The following is a 20,509-nucleotide window of genomic DNA, read 5'->3' on the forward strand; positions in this document are numbered from 1 at the left end:
CAACATAGCTTACTGAAATACCCTAAAGGCAAAACTTTCACCTAAGACTTTAGCTTTTAAAATTATAAAGTCAAACTAATTGTATATTAATTATATCCACCTCAAATAGAAATGACCAATCAGATTCTAAGTTAGGACAAAGGCAGAAGACTGACTGCCTATCTGGTAGTATTTGGCCAGGATGGAGTATGTTTTAAATTCAAATTTTACTGTTTTTAGGCTAGCAAGCTTTGATATTACATGTCTTATACTAATTATCTACCTGGCCCCTAAAATCATCTGTCTAAGCCTATGCTATTTTTCTCCACATGGGAAAGTATGCATTTACGTAAATCTTATATTTCTGCCTCAGTGACCTCATTTGGGTTTTTTTTGTTTTTTTTGTTTTGTTTTGTTTTCAAAAAATTGAGGGTATTACCTGAGAGAATTTTTATGAGTAAATAAGATAACATGAAAAAGTTTTAACTTGAAGCTGACATTCTTTTATAGATAAGGAACATGAAGTCTAGTCAGATTCAAATAAACTTGTTCACATCTAATTCTCCCTGCTACCAAGGTTCATTTCACATATCTATTTTATTATATACCTCACAACACAAGGTGATTCTCACCAGAAAGCAGTATTTCATATTTTAAGAGGATAGCTGAAACGCTCTCCTAATCATTACTGTCAATTCTTCAGACTCACTTCAGGTTCATCAACAAACTAATACAGTTACGTGATTCTAAGTGCCCTACTCTCATGTCTGCTCTATTCCTGATGAAAAACTGGTATAGATCTTTTGAGTGACATTAGTTTTTTGCAAAAGTATTTGCTATGTGAAGATTAGTTTTGAAGTTATTCCCCAGTGACTGGAAAAGAAATCAGCGTATAATTTGGATATTAGCATTCTATCAATAAACCCTAGTCGGATAACAGGTCAAACTGTTCCAAAATTCTTATTCTGGCAGTTATTTGTGATGTTAGAAAAAGAAATATGGAATTCTCATTCTTTTTTTATTTTTTTAGTGTTTATTTATTTTTGAGAGACAGAGAGAGACAGTATGAGTGGGAGAGGGCAGAGAGAGAGAGAGGGAGACCCAGAATATGAAGCAGGCTCCAGGCTCTGAGCTGTCAGCCCAGAGCCCGATGCGGGGCTTGAACTCACAGACCGCGAGATCATGACCTAAGCCAAAGTCGGACGCTCAACCGACTGAGCCACCCAGGTGCCCCTGGAATTCTCATTCTTCCAAACCCATTGTGAGCAACAGGTCAAGATGTACATGCCACACTCCTTCAAACCCGATTCACAAGCAATGCCTAATACTTCTCACCAAATCTAAACATGGGACGTGACATCAGAAGGCATAGTAAAGCTTTGCAAAGACACAACATCAGACATACTATATAAATACTATGGTAACAAAAGAAAACAAATTTCCACAATTTTTATTCAAGAAATTCAAAATATAATAATAAAGAAATTTAGCAAACTTAGTATTACTTTCGTAAGGTAAACTCAGTAAAGTTTTTTGTAATATAGGTCTAAAGAATTATAAAACTTTTTGGGCGTTAACATTCGGCCTAACTGGGAGGACCTAATTAACTTGCCATCAGTAAAGAGGTTTCCTTGCCTGGTTAATGAATATACCATTCACAAACTTACGTTGATTTCATTTTTTTTTATTTTAAAGAAATTCTATGATGAGATATTCCATTTTAAATTCTCTGATTTCTCCATCCTTTGCTTTCCCTGCGAGTTAAGGATATCATGACCAGTGCTTGGTCTGCTATTGTCCACATATGTACTCCTTTAGTTGAGCCAGAGTAAAAATACACAATAAAGACTTCACCATCCAACTTGAATTAACCCACACTCTACTATCTTAAAAGTGTGATAATTGAAATCTACTTTTCTCTTCTTTGAAATGATAGGTACACACTGGTAATTAAAATATTTTTATAAATGTCGTGCGATAGCCACACATATGCCTAGCAAGCTGTAGCTGCATCACCGCAATTTGTAGTACACCAAAAAGAAGCACAAAGCAATAAGTCCACATAGTCTTTGTCATACTAGTCATCTGCCACTGTAGCATGAAAGCAGTCACAGACAATACATAAACAAATGGGCACTGCTATGTTCCAAAAATTTTATTTATAAACACAAATTTGAATTTCTTATGTGAAAGTTTTCACATGTCACAAAATAATCTTTTGGTTTTTTCCAACCATTTGATAATATAAAAATCATTCTTTGCTCATGAGTCATATAAAACTAGGCAGCAGGCTAGATTTGGCCCATGGCCCACAGTTTGCCAACTACGTCAAACTTTAGTTTGTCTAAAGTGAAGTCCAACAATTAACGTGCACAGAGCCCTCAATCAGAATTGTATTGACTGGGGGTGCCTGGGTGGGTCAGTCAATTGAGCATCTGACTTTGGCTCAGGTCATGATCTCACAGTTCATGAATTCGAGCCCTACCTCGGGCTCACTGCTATCAGTCAGTGCAGAGCCCACTGCAGACCCTCTGTCCCCCCTCTCTCTGCCCCTCCCTCACTCATACTCTCTCTCTCAAAAGTAAATAAAACATTTAAAAAAAAAAAAAAGGAATCGTATTGCCTGACTGGCTCCGTCAGTAGAGAATGTGACTCTTGACCTCAAAGTGTTCAGTTCAAGCCCCATGCTGGGTATACAGATTACTTAAAATTAAAATCTTAAAAAAAAAATTGTATTGTCTCACTCAAACAGGAAGAGAATCAAGGATTAGCCACTGCTTGAAGAAGTCTCCAAAAGATCAAGATATAAAGGAAAAAAGTTAGAAAATAAAGTTAAGGAGGTCTTTCAGAACTTCAGTTGAATAAGCAAAGAGAAAACCTAAGGAAAAACATAGGAGAGAGTGTGACCCCACGAGTACTTACATCCAAACAGTAACCATTACAAAAATAGGGAGAGATGAAAAGGAAAATTGTTACTATAAAGATTACAAAAATAATAGAAAAAGTACAGTAAGCTTTTAAAAACAACGAAAATGAAAAAAAATCGAGAGGCACATCACTGTATTTAAGAACAAGGACAAAGGGATAGTAAAGGTTCCAGGGGTGCCTGGGTTGCTCAGCTGACTAAGAGTCTGACTACTGCTTTCTGCTCAGGTCACACAAATCATGGTCCGTGAGTTGGAGCCTGGTGTCAGGCTCTGCACTGCCAGTACGGAGCCTGCTTGGGATTCTCTCTCCCCCCATCTCTCTCTCTGCCCCTCCCCTGCTCACACTCTCCCCCTCTCTCTCTCAAAAACTAAACAAACTTGTTAAAAATTTTAATTTGATTTAATTTAAAAAGAAATAAGAGGTTTCAGAGGGTGGCTCAGTCAGTGGAGCATGCAACTCTTGATCTTGGGGTCATAAGTTCAAGCCCTATGTTGGGTATAGAGATTACTTCAAACACTTTGAGGGGCACCTGGGTGGCTCAGTCAGTTAAGCATCTGACTCCAGCTCAGGTCACGATCTCACGGTTCGTGGGTTCGAGCCCTACGTTGGACTCTGTGCCAACAGCTCAGAGCCTGGAGCCTGCCTCAGATTCTGTCTCCATTTCTCTCTCTGCCCCTCCTCCATTCATGCTCTCTCTCAAAAGTAAATATTACAAAAAAAAATTTTTTTAATATAAAAAATAATTAACTTCAGTGATTTTGCATTGGTGGCACCTCACAGAAGCAAAGGCAAAATACTCTTTGGAGGTTTGTTCCGACAAACCAGGTCTGGAAACTTTCATAAACAAAGCCCTGAGGAACATGCTCACAATCCCAAACTATAAAACACTGGAAGACACTACCTACTATGATCAAGAGTAGGAATGGGAATGCAAGCTGGTGCAGCCACTCTGGAAAACAGTACAGAGGTTCTTCAAAAAACTAAAAATAGAACTACCCTACAACCCAGCAACTGCACTACTAAGTATTTATCCAAGGGATACGGGTGTGCTGTTTCGAAGGGACACAGGCACCCCCATGTTTATAGCAGCACTATCAACAATAGCCAAAGTATGGAAAGAGCCCAGATGTCCATCGATGGATGAATGGATAAAGATGTGGTATATATATACAATGGAGTATCACTTGGCAATCAAAGAGTGAAATCTTGCCATTTCCAACTACGCGGATGGAACTGGAGAGTATTATGCTAAGTGAAATTAGAGAAAGCAAAAATCATATGACTTCACTCATATGAGGACTTTAAGAGACAAAACAGATGAACATAAGGGAAGGGAAACAAAAATAATACAAAAACAGGGAAGGGGACAAAACAGAAGAGACTCATAAATATGGAGAACAAACTGAGGGTTACTGGAGGGGGTGTGGGAGGGGGGATGGGCTAAATGGGTAAGGTGCACTAAGGAATCTACTCCTGAAATCACTGTTGCACTATATGCTAATTTGGATGTAAATTTAAAAAAATAAAAGATAAGACAAGTTGAAAAAAAAAAGAGTAGGAAGACGTGGGGTACCTGGGTGGTGCAGTCAGTTGAGTATGGAACTCTTGGTTTCAGCTCAGGTCATGATCTCATGGTTTGTGGGACTGAGCCCCACATCGGCCTTGCATTCACAGCGTGGAGCCTGCTTGAGATTCTCTCTCTCTCTCTCTCTCTCTCTCTCTCTCTCTCTCTCCCTCCCTCCCCCACTCGCCCTTGCTCTCTCTCAAAATAAACTTTAAAAAATAAATAAATTTCTTAAAAAAAGAGTAGGAAGAATAGTAAAAATAATACCTCAAGAACTTCACAGAATGGAATTATCAAATATGAAATCAGAATATTTTTGGTATTTTAAAAATAAAAGGTAAAAAATAAATAAATAAATAAATAAATAAATAAATAAATGGTAAAATAAAAACAAAACAAAGCCAACACCTAAATGTAATTTAAGATAAACTAAATATATGTATAAAGTATATAAAGTATATAAGAATAAAGATTATAAAGCATATAGGAATAAAGTTTATAAAGTACATAGGAATAAGATGTGTAAAATATCTTTGGGGGGAAAAAAACCTATATAATTTTTTTTTTTAAATGTTTGGGGCTGGGGGAGGAAAAGAGGATCCCAAGCAGGCTCTACACTGTCAGCACAGAGCCCAACATGGGGCTCAATCTCATGAAACATACAATCATGACCTGCGCCGAAATCAAAAGTCGGATGCTTAACCGACTGAGCCACCCAGATGCCCTAAAAACCTATATAATTTTCAAAAACACTGAAGATTATAGCTAATGGAAAGGCATACAGGGTTTATGAATGGGCAGATACCATATTATAAAGACGGCAATTTTTTCCCTAATTAATTTATACAGATGGTCTCTGACTTACAACAGTTCGACTTCCAATTTTACGGCTTTACAATGGTGTGAAAGTGATATGCATTCAGGAAAAAAACCATACTTCGAATTCTGACTTTTGATCTTTTCCCAGGCAGGTGATATGCAGTACACACTAATTCATGATGATGGGAACAGCAGCGAGCCACAACCCCCTATGAGCCACATGATTATGAGGGAAAACAACAATACACTTAAAATCATTCTGTACCCATATAACTATTCTGATTTTTCACTTTCAGCACAGTTTTCAATAAATTACATGATACATTCAATATTTTATTATAAATTAGGTTTTGTGTTAGACAATTTTGCCCAACTCAAGACTACGGTAAGAGTTCAGAGCATGTTTAATTAAGATAGGCTAGGCTAAGTTGTAATGTAAGTTAGGTGTTACAAATGCATTTTCAACTTAGGATGTTTTCAATTTACAACAGGTTTACTGGGACATAATCCCATCATAGATCAAGAAAGATCTGTATATTGAGAGCACTTCCAACCAGAATGCTGAAAAGTTTTTTGTGTGTATATTTATTTTTGAGAGAGAGCACATGTACACATGTGGGGGACATGTAGGGGACATGTGGGGGAGGGTGCAGAGAGAAGTAGAATAAACCCCAAGCAGGCTTCATGCAGTCAGCATGGAGCCCCTCACAGGGCTTGATCCCATGAACCGTGAGATCACAATCTGAGCCAAAATCAAGAAGGGTCAGACGCTCAACCAACAGAACCACATAGGCACCCCTGACAAGTTTTTTAAATGAACTTTTACATGACTCTAAATGTGTAAGAGCAAAAAGTCAACATCAATGAAGATCTCATCTTGAAAATAAACAAGGTATATGTGGAGGAGAGTGAAATTACCTAAATGAATAACAAAGTTTATTGGTTATTATAAAGGTAAAGCAAAAGAGAAATACTAGGGGGGAAAAGTCAAGTGTAGTAGTTATCTATTGCTGCATAACAAATTACCCTCAAACTTAATAGCTTAAAACAACAATAACAATACATTATCGCTCAGTTTCTTTGAGTCAGGAATTTGGGAATGACTTGGCAAGTAGTTTTGGCTCAGTGCCTCTAAAAAGGCTGCAGTAATATGTCAGCCAAAACTGCAGTCATCTGAAAACCTGACCATGCTAGAGAATCCACCTCCAAAGTGGCTCATTCACATGACTGGCAAGTTGGTGCTGGATGTTGGCAGAAGGCCTCAGTTCTTCTCTACATGGGCCTCTTTACAGGACTGCTACAATGGCAGTTGTTTTCATCTGGAACAAGAGATCCAAAGAGTAAGGAAAAAGCTGTATGCTTTTAATGACCTAGCTTCAGAACTCACTGTTTAATTCTCCTGCATTTTCTTGGTAACCCAGACGAGTTCTGAGTCACTGTAGGCTGAGACTACAGAAGAATGTGAATACCAGGAGAAAGGAACACTGGGGCCATCTTGGAGGCTGGCTACCACACCAAGCCATAGTAAGCTCAGAATAAATCTTCAACTTACATAACCAACAAAGGACCAGTATGTGGAACTTATCAAGATTCTTATAAATCAAAAAATTTTTAAATGTGAGCATTCAGCTAAAGAAAACTAGAAGCCATATAGACAAATAATTCACAAAAGCAGCAACATAAATTACATATAAGAAGCATTCAAAAAGTATTATTCATTAGCACCACATACTTCATGCTGTTTACCTACCATTAAGGCATAGGCTTTAAATATTTTTCTAAAAATGATATATTTATGTTCATTCAATCCTTATTTTTCCCCCACTTCCCCTTGGGAACAATATCCATTCTAGAAGCTGGCTAGGGACAGAGGTTCAGTTTGTGGCCATAAAAGAGACATAGGTTAATGTATCCAACACCATGAACTCAAACTCTGAACTTGACCTCAGGAAAGTGACAGAACTCAACCAGTCATAAATTAAAAAAAAAAAAAAAAAAAAAAAAGAGTAGACCTACAGTGAGCTATTTACAAAATGTCAAATGTCAACTTTGGTTACTCAGTTTAAATGCATGAATTTGCCACCTTCTACTATTCTATAATCTGACATTCTGCCCAGACTCTACATTATATTTGTCCCTTTTTAGTCTCAGAATCCCTCTTACACTCTTAATTAATGAGGACCTCAGCTTTTGTTTAGACAGGTTTTATGCATCAATATGTACAATATTAAAAATAAAAACAGAATTTTCAAAACTTTTTATTAATATTGTAATAAATTAAACACTTCTCTTTCTTTCATTAAAATTAAATATTCTATTAGTTCATTTTAAAAATAAACCCATTGTGAGGGCGCCTCAGTGGCTCAGTTGGTTAAGTGTCCAACTTCAGCTTAGGTCATGATCCCGCAGTTCATGAGTTCGAGCTCTGCATCAGGCTCTGTGCCGAAAGCTCAGAGCCTCAAGCCTACTTTGGATTCTGTCTCCCTCTCTCTCTCTTCCTCCCCTGCTCACACTGTCTGTCTCTCTGTCTCTGTCTCTTTCTCAAAAATAAATAAACTTTTAAAAAAAACTTTTTTTTTTAAACAATAAACCCATTTTAGTGTGTGGGTGGCTCAGTCAGTTAAGCTTCTGACTCCTGATTTAGGCTCAAGTCATAATCTCAGGGTTTTGAGATCGAGTCCTGTGTTGGGCTCGGTGGCCAGGCATGGAGTCTGCTTAAGATTCTCTCTCTCTCCCTCTACTGCTCTCGCACTCTCTCTCTAAAAAAAAAAAAAAAGAACAGGGGCGCCTGGGTGGCTCAGTCGGTTGAGCGTCTGACTTCAGCTCAGGTCATGATCTCATGGCTCATGAGTTCGAGCCCCGGGTCGGGCTCTCTGCTGACAGCTCGGAGCCTGGAGCCTGCTTGGGATTCTGTGTTTCCCTCTCTCTCTGCCCCTAACCCACTCGCATTCTGTCTCTGCCTCTCTCAAAAATAAACAAACATTTTTAAAAAGTATTTAAAAAAAAACAATTTTTTTAATTAAAAATTTTTTAAAAATTATATTCTTCATCTAAAAAAATTAAAATAGGGGCACCTGTGTGGCTCAGTCAGTTAAGCGTCCGACTTTGGCTTTGGTAGAGCACCCAACTCTTGATCTCAGCATTGTTAATTCAAGCCCCATGTTGGGTGTGGAGCCTACTTCAAAAACGAAAAGAAAGAACTGCATTTTCCAAAACAAAAAGGCTTTAGTGAAGGGTGGCATTGTTTTAACATTTTTTAAATCTCTTTAATGTCTGGTTTAATATTAGATGGCTGAATACATGCTTTTGCATTTAATCTGTTGTGACAGATTGTTTTGTTAAAGGATATGAAGAAACCTGGTCTTATACAGCTATGGATTTAAAAAAAGGGAAGACTATTTTAATGGCCTCTCAAACAACAGTGGGGGCGGTGGGAGGGGGCAACTGGATGGTTCAATAGGTTGAGTGTCCGACTGTAGATTCTGGCTCAGTCATGATCCCAGGGTTGTGGGATTGAGATTCAATCTCTCTCTCTCTCTCTCCCCCCCTCTCCCCTGCCTGCTCACTCTGTCTCCAATTAAAAAAAAAAAAAAAAAAGAAGCTTAAGAAGAAAAAGAAATACATTTGGTACATCTGTGTGGCTTAGTCAGTTAAGCATCTGACCCTTGATCTCAGCTCAGGTCATGACCTCGGGGGTGATGAGTTCTAGCCCCGCATTGGGCTCTGCCCTGGGCATGAAGTCTACTTTAAAAAAGAAAAAAATCTTAAAATAAAAAATACACTATATATACATACATATGTGTGTGTGTGTGTGTGTGTGTGTGTGTATTTTTTTTTTTAAGTAGTCTCCACACCCAGCACAGGGCTCAAACTCATGAACCTGACATCCAGTTGCATACTCTACCAACTGAGCCAGCCAGGCACCCCCCACTTTTTTATATTTCTGTAGTATATCATATCCACACTGTTTATTTATTTATTTTGAGAGAGAAAGAGAGCGAGCACGCAAGCATGAGTGGAGGAGAGGGGCAAAGGGAGAATCAGAATCTTAAGCAGGCTCCATGCTCAGCTATTTATGTGTTTTGAGAGAGAGAGAGAGAGAGAGAGAGAGAGAGAGAGAGAGAGCGCGCGCGCGCCAGTGCTAGCATGAGTGGAGGGGAGGGGCAGAGGGAGAAAGACAGAATCTTAAGCAGGCTCCATGTTCAGCCCCGAACCCAACACCAGGCTCAATCCTACAACCCTAGGATCATGACCTGAGCTGAAATCAAGAGTCAGATTCTCAACCGACTGAGACACCCAGGCTCCCCCAAGTGTATTTCTTAAACGTCAGTAGCAATGTGGAATTTCAAACCATACTGATGAATTTTTACTACTCCCTTACATTAAAATCTACTGGCCTATTTTACACTTTAAATCTCTTTCCTCTACAAGATTTTGTAACATGATGCACTGGTCATTTGGAGAATACTGGTTCACCATGTAGATATTCCAAACACTGACATTTCATTGCATACTATCAAAAAAATTTTGACACTTTAATACACTACCAATCTCATCAGAAAAGCTTTTAAATATTGAGAAGTTATCAAGTTCATGATGGAAGATACAAGTTTTTTCCAAGATTCTGATTTTCATTTAAAATCTCAATCTTTATCATTGGCATCATATAATGTCACTTGTTTTCCTTCAATTGACAGGCTCAATTCATTCATTTTTGAGAAAATGGCTGCCAACACCCTGTCTGAAAACCATAGTTTGTCAATCATTCTTTCAAGTAAAAATTATTTTCCATGAAAATAAAGAAGCTAATTCAGCTTTGAATTCAAACAACTGCACAAGTACTTTCCTTCTTACACTTGAGTCTGCAGCAGAAGCATTTTATGCACAGTTCCCGTTTCATCACATTTATTAAAAACCAAGATACGGGGGGGCCTGCCTGGGTGGCTCAGTCGGGTAAGCGTCCAACTCTTGGTTTCAGCTCAGTTCATGATCACACACTGTGAGTTTGAACTGAGCCTGCTTAGGATTCTCTCTCCCTCTCTCTGCCCCTCACCTGCTCACTCTGTCAAAATAAATAAACTTAAAAAACATTAAAAACCAAGATTTAATAAAATAACGTCCTAATGCTTCATTAGAGACAAAATGAAACTAGTATGTTTTTTGCTGTTGTTTTTGCTTTTACTGTAAGTGTGTGGTGGTAAAGACAAAAGGACTTTTAGTGTGGTTTGTTCCTGCTAAGGTGCCAGCAGTTTTACACATCACTGCTTTTGCATCACTAATATAAACATCAGAACAGGAATGAGGCAAATAATGAATAAATGTTACTATGAAAACAGTTTTAACTGCCAATGTCTGAAAGTGCATCAGAGACATCTCCCCAAAGTTTTAAGGACCATCTTTGAGAATCACTACTTTAAGGCATTCTCATTTAGGGTCTGCTAAGAATATTGACAAGGAAATAAAAAGCAGTCAGATTCTTCTAAAATTTTTGATGTACACATAGTAGACCTTGTGAATAATTAGGTCTTAGACCATTGGTTTATAAGTTTTCACATTACAAATTTTAAGTAGCTGGAGAGATCTGGAATGCAAAGATCTTTACATCTTTACAGTGATGCTGTACATCACTATATGTCAGAAAAGCCTAGAAGAACACCAACAATTTACCTTCCTTCCTCTTTTTTCTGCTCACCGTATAGAGGTAGTCATAAAGACAATGAAGGACAACTGGAAGACAACAGAAATAATAGTTTTGGGGGTCTTACCATGTGTGAGGCGCTATATGAAGCACTTTACAATGTATTAACTCATTGAATCCTCACAATAACACTATGAAGTAGATGTAATTACTACTCTCAATTTACGGATGTTAAGTAACTTATCCACAGACATTCAGGTAGTAAATGGTGGAGCTCAAAAATGAATTCAGGTACTCAAGTCTTGAATTGTGTGCACTTAACCAACCACAGAAGTATTTCAGTTTTCTTTGACACAGCTTTGAACGCTTGCTGCTGACTATATTATCATTCAAAAACTCAGGCTTGTATATATAAATAGGGCATTAGAGAAAGTAGGACCTAAAAAAACCCCAAATAGATTAAGCCACAGAACTAGCAAACTGCCAAACAATATATACACTCCTGACGCAAGAATTTCCTAGGGCTTAAATAGAAGACTCCTCAGAGTGGCTTACCATACCCAGTGAGAAAACAGCCAGACACACAGCAAGAAGGTGCTCTTCATACCAGACCCAGGTATTCCCTCCCACTTACCACATGAATATTGCCATCTCAGACTTTTCACAGTAAGTTGAAGATTCCGAAACAATCACTTTTCCATGTTGATTTTTCCATCGTTCCCCACAAATGGTAAGAATATTAAAATTATGTAGATATAAAAAGTTGGCAGAAAAAAACAATACAATCATGGGATTTCCCAGGATAGGAACGCAACCTGTTCGTACTGCAAAAGACCTGAAGAAGCTGTCTGGTGCCTTACCCAAAGCTACACAGCTAACTAACAGCAGAACACAATGCAAGTTACTCTCAGTCCAGTTCTTCATCCATATCACCATGCTGTCTCAGAAGTGCCTACTACACAAGTCTCATCTCCTTCAAGAGTTCATTCAAGAGAGTTTGTTCAGATGCATCAATACAAATCTGTATTTTTATTGATACATTACAGATCTATACACACCCACTACTGACAGTTATTCCAACTCAACCTGAAATAATTAAAAAAAAAAAAATCACAAGGCACTTTTATTTATTTTTGAGAGAGAAAGTATGAGGGGCAGAGAGAGAGAGGTAGAGAGAGACTCCCAAGCAGGCTCCACACTGTCAGCACGGAACCAAATGTGGGGCTCAAACTCATGTGAGGTCATGACCTGAGCTGATCTTGGAATGGTTAACCAACTGAGCCACCCAGGCACCCCCACAAAGCACTTTTAATTGAGATTCAACAAATATTAACTAATTTATCTGTTTTGATTTTCCAAATATTTCAAGAGTAAATAGATCAACCTTTCTCTTAAAAATATCTAAATCCATGTTTCTCAAAGTGTGGGCAGTACCAGAATCAGAATCACATGAGGTACCCATATCATTCCCCAAATCAATAGAGTTTCTAAAACTCCCAAAGTGGCATTTTAAAAAGTTTTCCAGGTGAGGCACCTGGGTGGCTCAGTCAGTTAAATGTCCAACTCTTGATTTCGGCTCAAGTCATGATCTCATGGTTCATGGGATCGAGCCCTAAGTCAGGCTCTGAGTTGACAGGATTCTGCTTGGGATTCTGCTTGGGCCCTCTCTCTGGGGCCCTCCCTCATGCATGTTCTGTCTTTTTCTCTCTCAAATAAACGTTTTTTAATTTTTAAAAAGTTCTCCAGATGATTCTTACGCATTCAAAAGATATTTAATGAACATTCACTCTACAATATTCTAGTGGGCAAAGATAAAGGAGTAAACAAAAACAAGAAAACATTTTAGATTTTAGCTGTGCTATGAAAGAAAAAAGGTAACATGTAAGAGGGTGACCTAGAGGACCACTTTAAAAAGAGCCATCAGACACAGGATCTTTAGGGTGATGAAAATACTCTGCATGGTATTATAATGATGGGTATAGGTCATTATATATTTGTTCAAACCCACAGAATGTACAAACACTAAAAGTGAGCACTAATGTAAACTATGGACTTTGGGTGATTATGATCTACCAGTGTAGGTCCATCAACTGTGACAAATGTACTAGTCTGGTAGGGGATATTGCAAACAGGGAGGCTATGCATGCATGGGAGCTGGGGATATATGGGACATCTCCATATCTTCCTCTTAATTTTGCTATAAACCTAAAACTATTCTAAAAAATAAAGCCTTAGGGGTGCCTGGGTGGCTCAGTCAGTTAAACATCCCACTCTTGATCTCAGTTCAGGTCATGGTCTCACAGTTGGTGAGTTGAAGCCCCACATGGGGCTCTGCACTGAGTGTGGAGCCTGCTTGAATTCTCTCTCTCCCTCTCTCTCTGCCCCTCCCCTGCTCATGTGCTCTCTCTCTCTCTCTCTCAATATAAATAAGCTTTAAGAATAATAAAAAATAAAGCCTTAAATAAAAAAAAGAGCAGAGAAGGCCTTTCTAATGAGGCAACACCTGAAGTGAGGAACCCTTCACTAAAAACAAGTGGTACTTAAACTTAGTGTGCATCAAAATCACCTAAAGGACTTGTTAAAACAGATGGCTGGCTGGTCAGAGGTCTGGAGTGGGGCCCAAGAATTTGCATTCCTAACAAGACTGAAGATGATGTTGATGCTGCTGGTCCAGAAACCGCATTTGGAGAATCACTGATCTAGAAGGAACAGTTAAAAAGTGTGAAGAACTTTGGTATGTTAGAGGAACAGAAAAAAGGCCAGTTATTAGGAAGGGTAATGCACTTTCACTGTTTCAAAACCACTTAACATGTTGACTTAAGCTACCAGTTATGGCTCCCTAGACCAGAAAAGGAATCGTTGTTGGACAATACTTACATTTGTAAAGCATTTCACTGTTGTTGTTTTTTTTTTAATTTTTTTTAACGTTTATTTATTTTTGAGACAGAGAGAGACAGAGCACGAATGGGGGAGGGTCAGAGAGAGAGGGAAAGACAGAATCCAAAGCAGGCTCCAGGCTCTGAGCCATCAGCCCAGAACCCGACGCGGGGCTCGAACTCACAGACCGCGAGATCCCGACCTGAGTTGAAGTCGGACGCTTAACCGACTGAGCCACCCAGGCGCCCCAGCATTTCACTGTTTATAAAAGCATTTTCACATTTATTATTTCACTTAACTTAGTGAGATGTAAGTAAAGGACTATTAACTATATTTTAGAGATAAAGAAACTAAGGGGCAGAAACATTATAAACTTTCTTTGCAGAAAAGAATCAAGTGGCATAACTATGTCCTCTGACCCCAAACCCAGTATTCCTTCTAGAACAACATGCTTGCTTTTTTAAAGAGCAAAGCAAAGGATACATACAGGAGTTAATACTAAAAAACTATTTCCTAGACTCCCTGTCTAAAAAGATGGTGGCTCCCAGACTTAATTTGTTTTAGATACTGGTTAGAAAGCAACAGTGCCTTAAAAATGACAATATTTAGTTCCATCTACTTATTGCTCCGAGTTCAAAAACAAAGGATAGAGAATGAAGAGAGAATTCACAGACTATTACCCTATCTCTCCCGCATAAATATCAGAGTGCCAATTCCATAACCTCAGTCTCTCAGCCACATCACTCAAACACAATTTTCATCTTATGTTCCCTGTAAATCTCTCACCTAATCCAGGCTCCCACAAGAGCACTGAACCCCACATGTCTTACTTATACTCATGAGGCCATGTACATGGGTGTTAGTTATACACCCATTATCGCTTACTATCTTCAACATCAATCAAATCCTTATTCTTAACATTTTTAGCTGTAGGTCTCAGTAATCAAACCTGAAACATAAGTGAAATCATCATATCCCCCTTCCACCACATACACATACACACACACCGCTCTGCTTCTGTTCCTGAATTCTTTTATTCGCATTAATAGCACTGCCACCCACCAAACAAGAAACCTGGAACTCAGCCTAGACACATTTGCCTCCCCTATACCAATGTCAATTCCCTCTGCCCAACCTCCATTCCCAAGGCCACTTAGAATTAGTTACTACTAGGGCACCTGGGTGGCTCAATCAGTTAAGCTTCGGGCTCTTGATTTTGGTTCAGGTCATGATCTCAAGGTTTCATGGGTTCAAACTCCATGTCAGGCTCTCTGCACTGCCCACCTGCTTGGGATTCTCCCTCTCTCTGTCTCTTTCAAAATAAATGAATGAACAAGAAAAAAAAAGAACTAAATAATAATTAAATAGCTGCCATTTCATTAGTTACTATCACATACTACTCACTTTACATACTTCATTCATTCTATCAATAATTCTATGAGGTTGGCAATTTTGTCCTTGTTTCATAACTGAAAAAGCTAAGGCTAAGAAAAATTTATCCGTCCAAGTCACAAGGAGGAAGTAACAAAGTAGACCTCCATACTCAAATGTGTCACCAAATCCATACCTGTCCCCCATTCCAAAATGCTTCCTTCTTTAATACCTGTTATCAGTCATTTATTAATTCCAAATGCTCATTTCTCAGATTACTGTGAAAATTACCTTCAGCCAACCTTGCCTCCCCTTACTCTCCAATGTGCCCCCAAGTGATCTTTCTGGATCACAAACATGATTCCTTTTATCCACTTGATAGAAAAGCCCTTCAGGGACTTTTAGTCTACACTGCACAAGACAGGCTTTTCAGTATGAATCCCAAACCCTTTTGCACAGGTCAGCAATACCTTTCCCACAGTTCTGAATTTCAAGAGCTTTGAAATTCTAAAGTTTTCCAAAATGTGCAACAAAACCCACCCTGAACGGTGGTTATTTCTATCCCGTTGGTGAAACATTTGTATGTTTCACTGCAGAAGCATTAATGTGTTTGATAACGACTAGTTAACCCTTAGCTCCAGAGATGTGTAAAGTACCTTGTGCTGTAAAAACTCCCCAATCCAGTGAACCACTCACCCTTCAAGAAACCTGTTCCAGGGTTTCCTTTTCAGTGAAGTTCCCCTGACCTTCTCTTGATGTGCCACAACTACTGTATCAAGCACCCACCTCCACTGCTATAGGCAGTATATTTGTTTTCTCTATATGACTATGAATGGGCTCCTCACTGAGTATTTTATTTAATCCTAGCACACTGTCTGAAACACTAGGGGCTCATTAACGTACAATGAAACCCAGCTGTCTCTAACTCCCAATTCCCTTCCAAGTTCATTTCTCCTTCACCCCTAAACCTTAGGATATTCCCCTAAACATGCAGGCCCTTCGCGGCTATTTTCTTTTGCAGAGTTCCTCCTTCCCAACGCCATCCTAAAATTACTCTCCACCAGACAGCTTCTCTCAGCTCTAAACTCTCCAATACCCTTTATCGTCCTTTATTTTAGTCCCTAGTCCCGCTTTCCCCTAGCCTCGAACAGGGCAAGTCCTTCCCTCCAAGGTAATTCGTCCTCACAGCCCTTACCGCTTACCTACTCAACACCTCTCCGGCTACAGGCCTTCCCTCTCAAAACACTCCTCGCAGGAGGCTTCCCGGACCTGGTCCCCTTTCTCTATCCGAGTCCACCAGCTCCCCGAACCTGCGCTCGGCCGGAGTCCACGTCTTCCCGGCCCGTATCCTCACACCCCAAACCTCCCTTGCAGCCGGTATCCCCTCCCCCAGACTCTCGCTGCCGGCACCCCTCCCTGCACCCTCCCCTTATCTCCGGCGGCCCACCTTCTCTGGAAACTGTCCCGGGGCCGTGTCTTCCACCTCTCAGACCCCTCAGGATCGCGCCGGTCCGAGCAACCCCGGGCCCGGGCACCTCCGTCCCCAGATCCTCCTCGGGCCCGCAAATCCCCTTCGGCCCAGACCTCGGGCAGGGCCTCCCGCTCACCTTGCTGGATGTCGCCGTTGCTGCCCCCCGGGATGGGCACGCTGAGCTGGCGCTCCGGCTCCGGCAGGCAACGCAGGCAGAAGGAGTGAAGGCAGGGCAGCAGCTTGGGCTCCGCCTCACGCCGGCTCTGCAAGCTCTGCTGACACACGGCGCAGGTGTCCAGGAGCGAGGCTGGCGGTCCAGGAGGCGGCCCCGCCGACGGACCCGGAGCGGGAGCCGAGGCTGGAGCTGGGGCCGGCGTCGATGCCGCCCCCCCGGGAACTCCAGGGCCCACTGAGGCCGCAGGGGCTGAGGCAGCCGGGGCCGAGCCCGAGGAGGCCGCGGACACCCCCCCGTCGTCGGGCCCGGCCGCGCCGCTCTCAGCGCCCGCCCTGCCGCCTTCCTCCTCCTCCTCCTCCACCAGCACCGCGGCGAGAGGCGGCTCCGCCTCCTGCGCCGCGGGCCCGGCGGCCCCGGCAGTTACCGGCGCGCTACCGCTGCCCCCGCCGCCGCTCTCAGCCTCGCCGCCGCCTTTGTTTTCCGCCATGTTTTCCTCTTTGAACCCGCCGGACCGCCCCGCGCCGCCCGCCGCCCGCGCCGCCGCCGCCGCCGCCGCCGCCGCCCCCAGCCCCAGCCGCAGCCGCAGCGAGAGCGGCCGCCGAGAGCGAGCAGGCAAGCGAACGAACGAGAGCGCGCGCGCACGCGGCGCCCCCGCCCTCGCGTCGCGCGGCTGAAGGAGGGCGGGCGCGGCGCGCGCACGTACGCACGGACGTCCCCCTGAGGGAGGCGGGAACTTGGGCCGCGGGCGGGGAATCGTCCCCGCCCCCCGCCTGACCTCCGGCCGTAGCGTGTATGTCCGCGCCGCGGCAGCTCGGCTAGCTGCGAGCGTTTAAAGCCAGTGGCGGTGGACGCAGAACCGCCTTTGGCCGGCGCCGGTTATGAGCTCGGACGCGGCGCTGGTGCGGGGAGAAATGCGGGAAAGGGTGGATAGGAGGCCGGCACCAGTCCCTTCGCAGCTAGCGTCTCCCGGGCGGCGCCGTCCCCAGAGGCGGGCGCGTCTCGGCGCAAACCTCACTTGCCGTACATGTCGCACGCCAGGGTCTGCTGGCTCTGAGATGCGGTCCTTCTCGGGCTCGGTGCCTTAACCAGCTGCGTTCCTTTGGGTGATCGTGTCTCAGGGGAGCTGCGAAACGGGGCGCCTTTTTTTTTTTTTTTTTTAACTGGAGGCCGGCCAGAAATAGGCTGAAAAGACCCCGGGAGGAAGAAACTCTTTAACAGCTATCTTTAGCTTCTTAAGGTGATTGATTCTCAGATGTCTACGTTTCAGAAAACCAACTGAGGAGCTTTTTCAAAGCAGAGATACCATGGCCACACCCCAGACCTGCATCAGGAAGTGGGGGGAGAGGGCTGATGGATGTTGAAAAGTCGCTTCGGCGGATTCCGATGTGCGTCAGTTTGAGGAGCCACCACCGATCTACCCAGTGTTGTGTCCTGAGAGTCCCATGTAGTGTCCCGGCGCGAGTTGCGTTCCAAATGCCCTAATGATATCGATGATAGAAGCTTTCAGAAAGGTTTGTCTCTGTTTGAAAGCAAGTACCCAAGATGTTTATGCAGTGCAAGCGGCTGTTACAATGTTAGGATCACGAAGTGCTTTCGTCTTCTGACAGTGTTCCCAAGGAACTGGTATTCTCTGAGCTCGCACAAGGCCTTAAAAATAAGCCGCCTCAAAACATTTGTCATTTATTCGCTCACAGATACCGACCTCTTACTGTGTAGTAGGGGAGTGTTTTAGAGATCACAGCAGAAAGCAAAGATCTTTGCCTTGGAGGAGTTTGCAATCTAACGGAGGAAGATTGACAATAAATATATGCCAGGGAGTGATAAATACCATGAAGACAAAATAAGCAGAGTAGAAGAAATCAGAAATGACTGGGGAAGGCCTCTGTTGGTAGATGAACAAGACTTGTGACTCTCTTGCAGAAGAGTATTCCAGGCAGAGGAACACAGTAAGTAACAAAGGATCTGAGGCAGACAGGGATTCTTGGCTCATTAGAGGAACAGCAAGGAGTCAGAAGGGCTTGAGTGGTTTGAACAAGGGAGAGTACCACAACATAAGAGAAAGTTAAGGGGGCCAGGTCATACACAGAAATGGTCCTCAATGTTTTAAACTTATATGCCCTTGGATTTCCTCAAACATTGTAAGTAGTTGATTCTAAAATTTTTCGTCATACGTGTTAGTTGCAAAGAGTGCAATTACTGACTTTTTGCAATACTGACATTTTTAAGGTGTTACTCTTAAATCTATCCAATGGAAAGGACACCCGGGTGGCTCAGTTGCTTGAGCTTCCAACTTTGGTTCAGTTGTGGTCTCGGGGTTTCTGAGTTCGAGCCCCACCTTGGGGTCACAGCTGTGAGCGCAGAAGCCGCTTCAGACCCTCTGTCGTCTTCTCTCTGCCCCTCCCCTGCTTGCGCTCTCCCAAAAATAGAATAAATATTTAAATAAATAAATAAATAAAAACATCCAATAGAAAAGTAAACACTAAATTATGTCTGACAAACACCACCGTGCAGTTTAAAACACCAACATTCATCAAAAAATGTTATATTTTGTTAAATAAACATTGAGCATGGAAAGTAATGTGTTATTGGGAATGTCTATGAGATCGCTGGTAGTTTTTTTCTTTTCGATTAGTTCATGTACACCTGGATGTATATAACATTACTAGGAAGAGATAGGGCCTGGTGTCAATTCCATTTTTCATTTTTATAGATGTAAGCATTGCATAAAAAACTGCATATGTGCGTGTACATGTGATTAATTTTTACGTATGTGACTAATTTCCTTAGAACTATCCTTAACTTTTGTTCCCCTTGGAAAAATTTCCTCTGCTGAAGCACCCAAGGAGTGCTCGGAACCTAGATGTGAGATGCCGAGTGAGATGGGAAGTCTTGATGAGTTTTGAGCAAAGACTCAGTAGTGAAGAGTCACTGTGGCTGCTTCCTGGAGAAATCACGTGTAAGGGTTCAGAGTGGAAGAAAGACCAGGTAGGCTGCTAATAGACTAATAGTTGAAGAATACTGGTTGTTTGGACCTGAGTGGTATCTGTGCAGATGGTGAAAAATATGGAACATATACAATAAAGGGCAAATAGAGACTTTATTCCAAATTCACTTCGAACAAATCAGTTAATGGGGCTGAATCTCTGAAACAGAAGTGTTGCTTCCTTGAATTTTTCTTAACCTTTTGATGCCTGCTACCACTTGCCCTTATTAAAATCTAGTGTGTTTTTGAAAACTAATTTTATAGAGAGGAATTTGCTCATCATGAAATTTACTGTGTGCTCTAAAAGGGCAGGGCCTGGAATTAAGCTGTCATAGAGTATTTGGGGACACTTAAACAGATACTCTGGTACATGTTGGGGTGCTTGTCTGGCTCAGTCAGTAGAGCACGTAACTCTTGATCTCAGGGTGGTGAGTTCAAGCCCCATATTGGGTGGATAGATAGATAGATAGATAGATAGATAGTAACTCTTGATCATGGGATCGTGAGTTCAAGCCCCACATTGAGCAGATAGATAGATAGATAGATAGACAGACAAACACAAACAAATACCCAAGTACCTCCTTGATTTACAATGGTAGCCCAGAAATCTCAGGGGAGAAACTGAAAACATTCATGAGGTTGAAATACCATATGCACAAACCTGTCTGATGGAGAGAATGCACAGCACAGAGGTTGAATGTATG

General features: G+C 41.8%; 1 protein-coding gene and 1 long non-coding RNA gene across 4 annotated transcripts in view; one reads left to right on the forward strand and one right to left on the reverse strand.

Annotated features, from left to right (window-relative positions):
* The window catches only part of TRIM33 (tripartite motif containing 33), a 129,950-nt gene extending 112,528 nt beyond the window's left edge, over positions 1 to 17,422 (reverse strand). Inside the window, exon 1 of one of the 3 annotated variants that reach the window (XM_015066167.3) lies at positions 16,784 to 17,417. In XM_015066167.3, the coding sequence (XP_014921653.2) occupies positions 16,784 to 17,309 (526 nt within the window). In that variant the 5' untranslated portion in view covers positions 17,310 to 17,417. Of the gene's footprint in view, positions 1 to 16,783 lie in introns of all 3 variants that reach the window. The other 2 variants (XM_027058285.2, XM_053214636.1) reach the window with 2 other exon arrangements.
* Positions 17,423 to 17,555: 133 nt separating this feature from the next.
* Positions 17,556 to 20,509, forward strand: part of LOC113599178 (uncharacterized) — a 45,255-nt gene continuing 42,301 nt past the window's right edge. Inside the window, exon 1 of the long non-coding RNA XR_008295166.1 lies at positions 17,556 to 18,768. This is a non-coding gene — a long non-coding RNA (uncharacterized LOC113599178). The remainder of the gene's footprint in view (positions 18,769 to 20,509) is intronic.

Source organism: Acinonyx jubatus, chromosome C1 (genome assembly GCF_027475565.1).
Source record: "Acinonyx jubatus isolate Ajub_Pintada_27869175 chromosome C1, VMU_Ajub_asm_v1.0, whole genome shotgun sequence".
In the NCBI taxonomy this organism is placed as follows: domain Eukaryota; kingdom Metazoa; phylum Chordata; class Mammalia; order Carnivora; family Felidae; genus Acinonyx; species Acinonyx jubatus.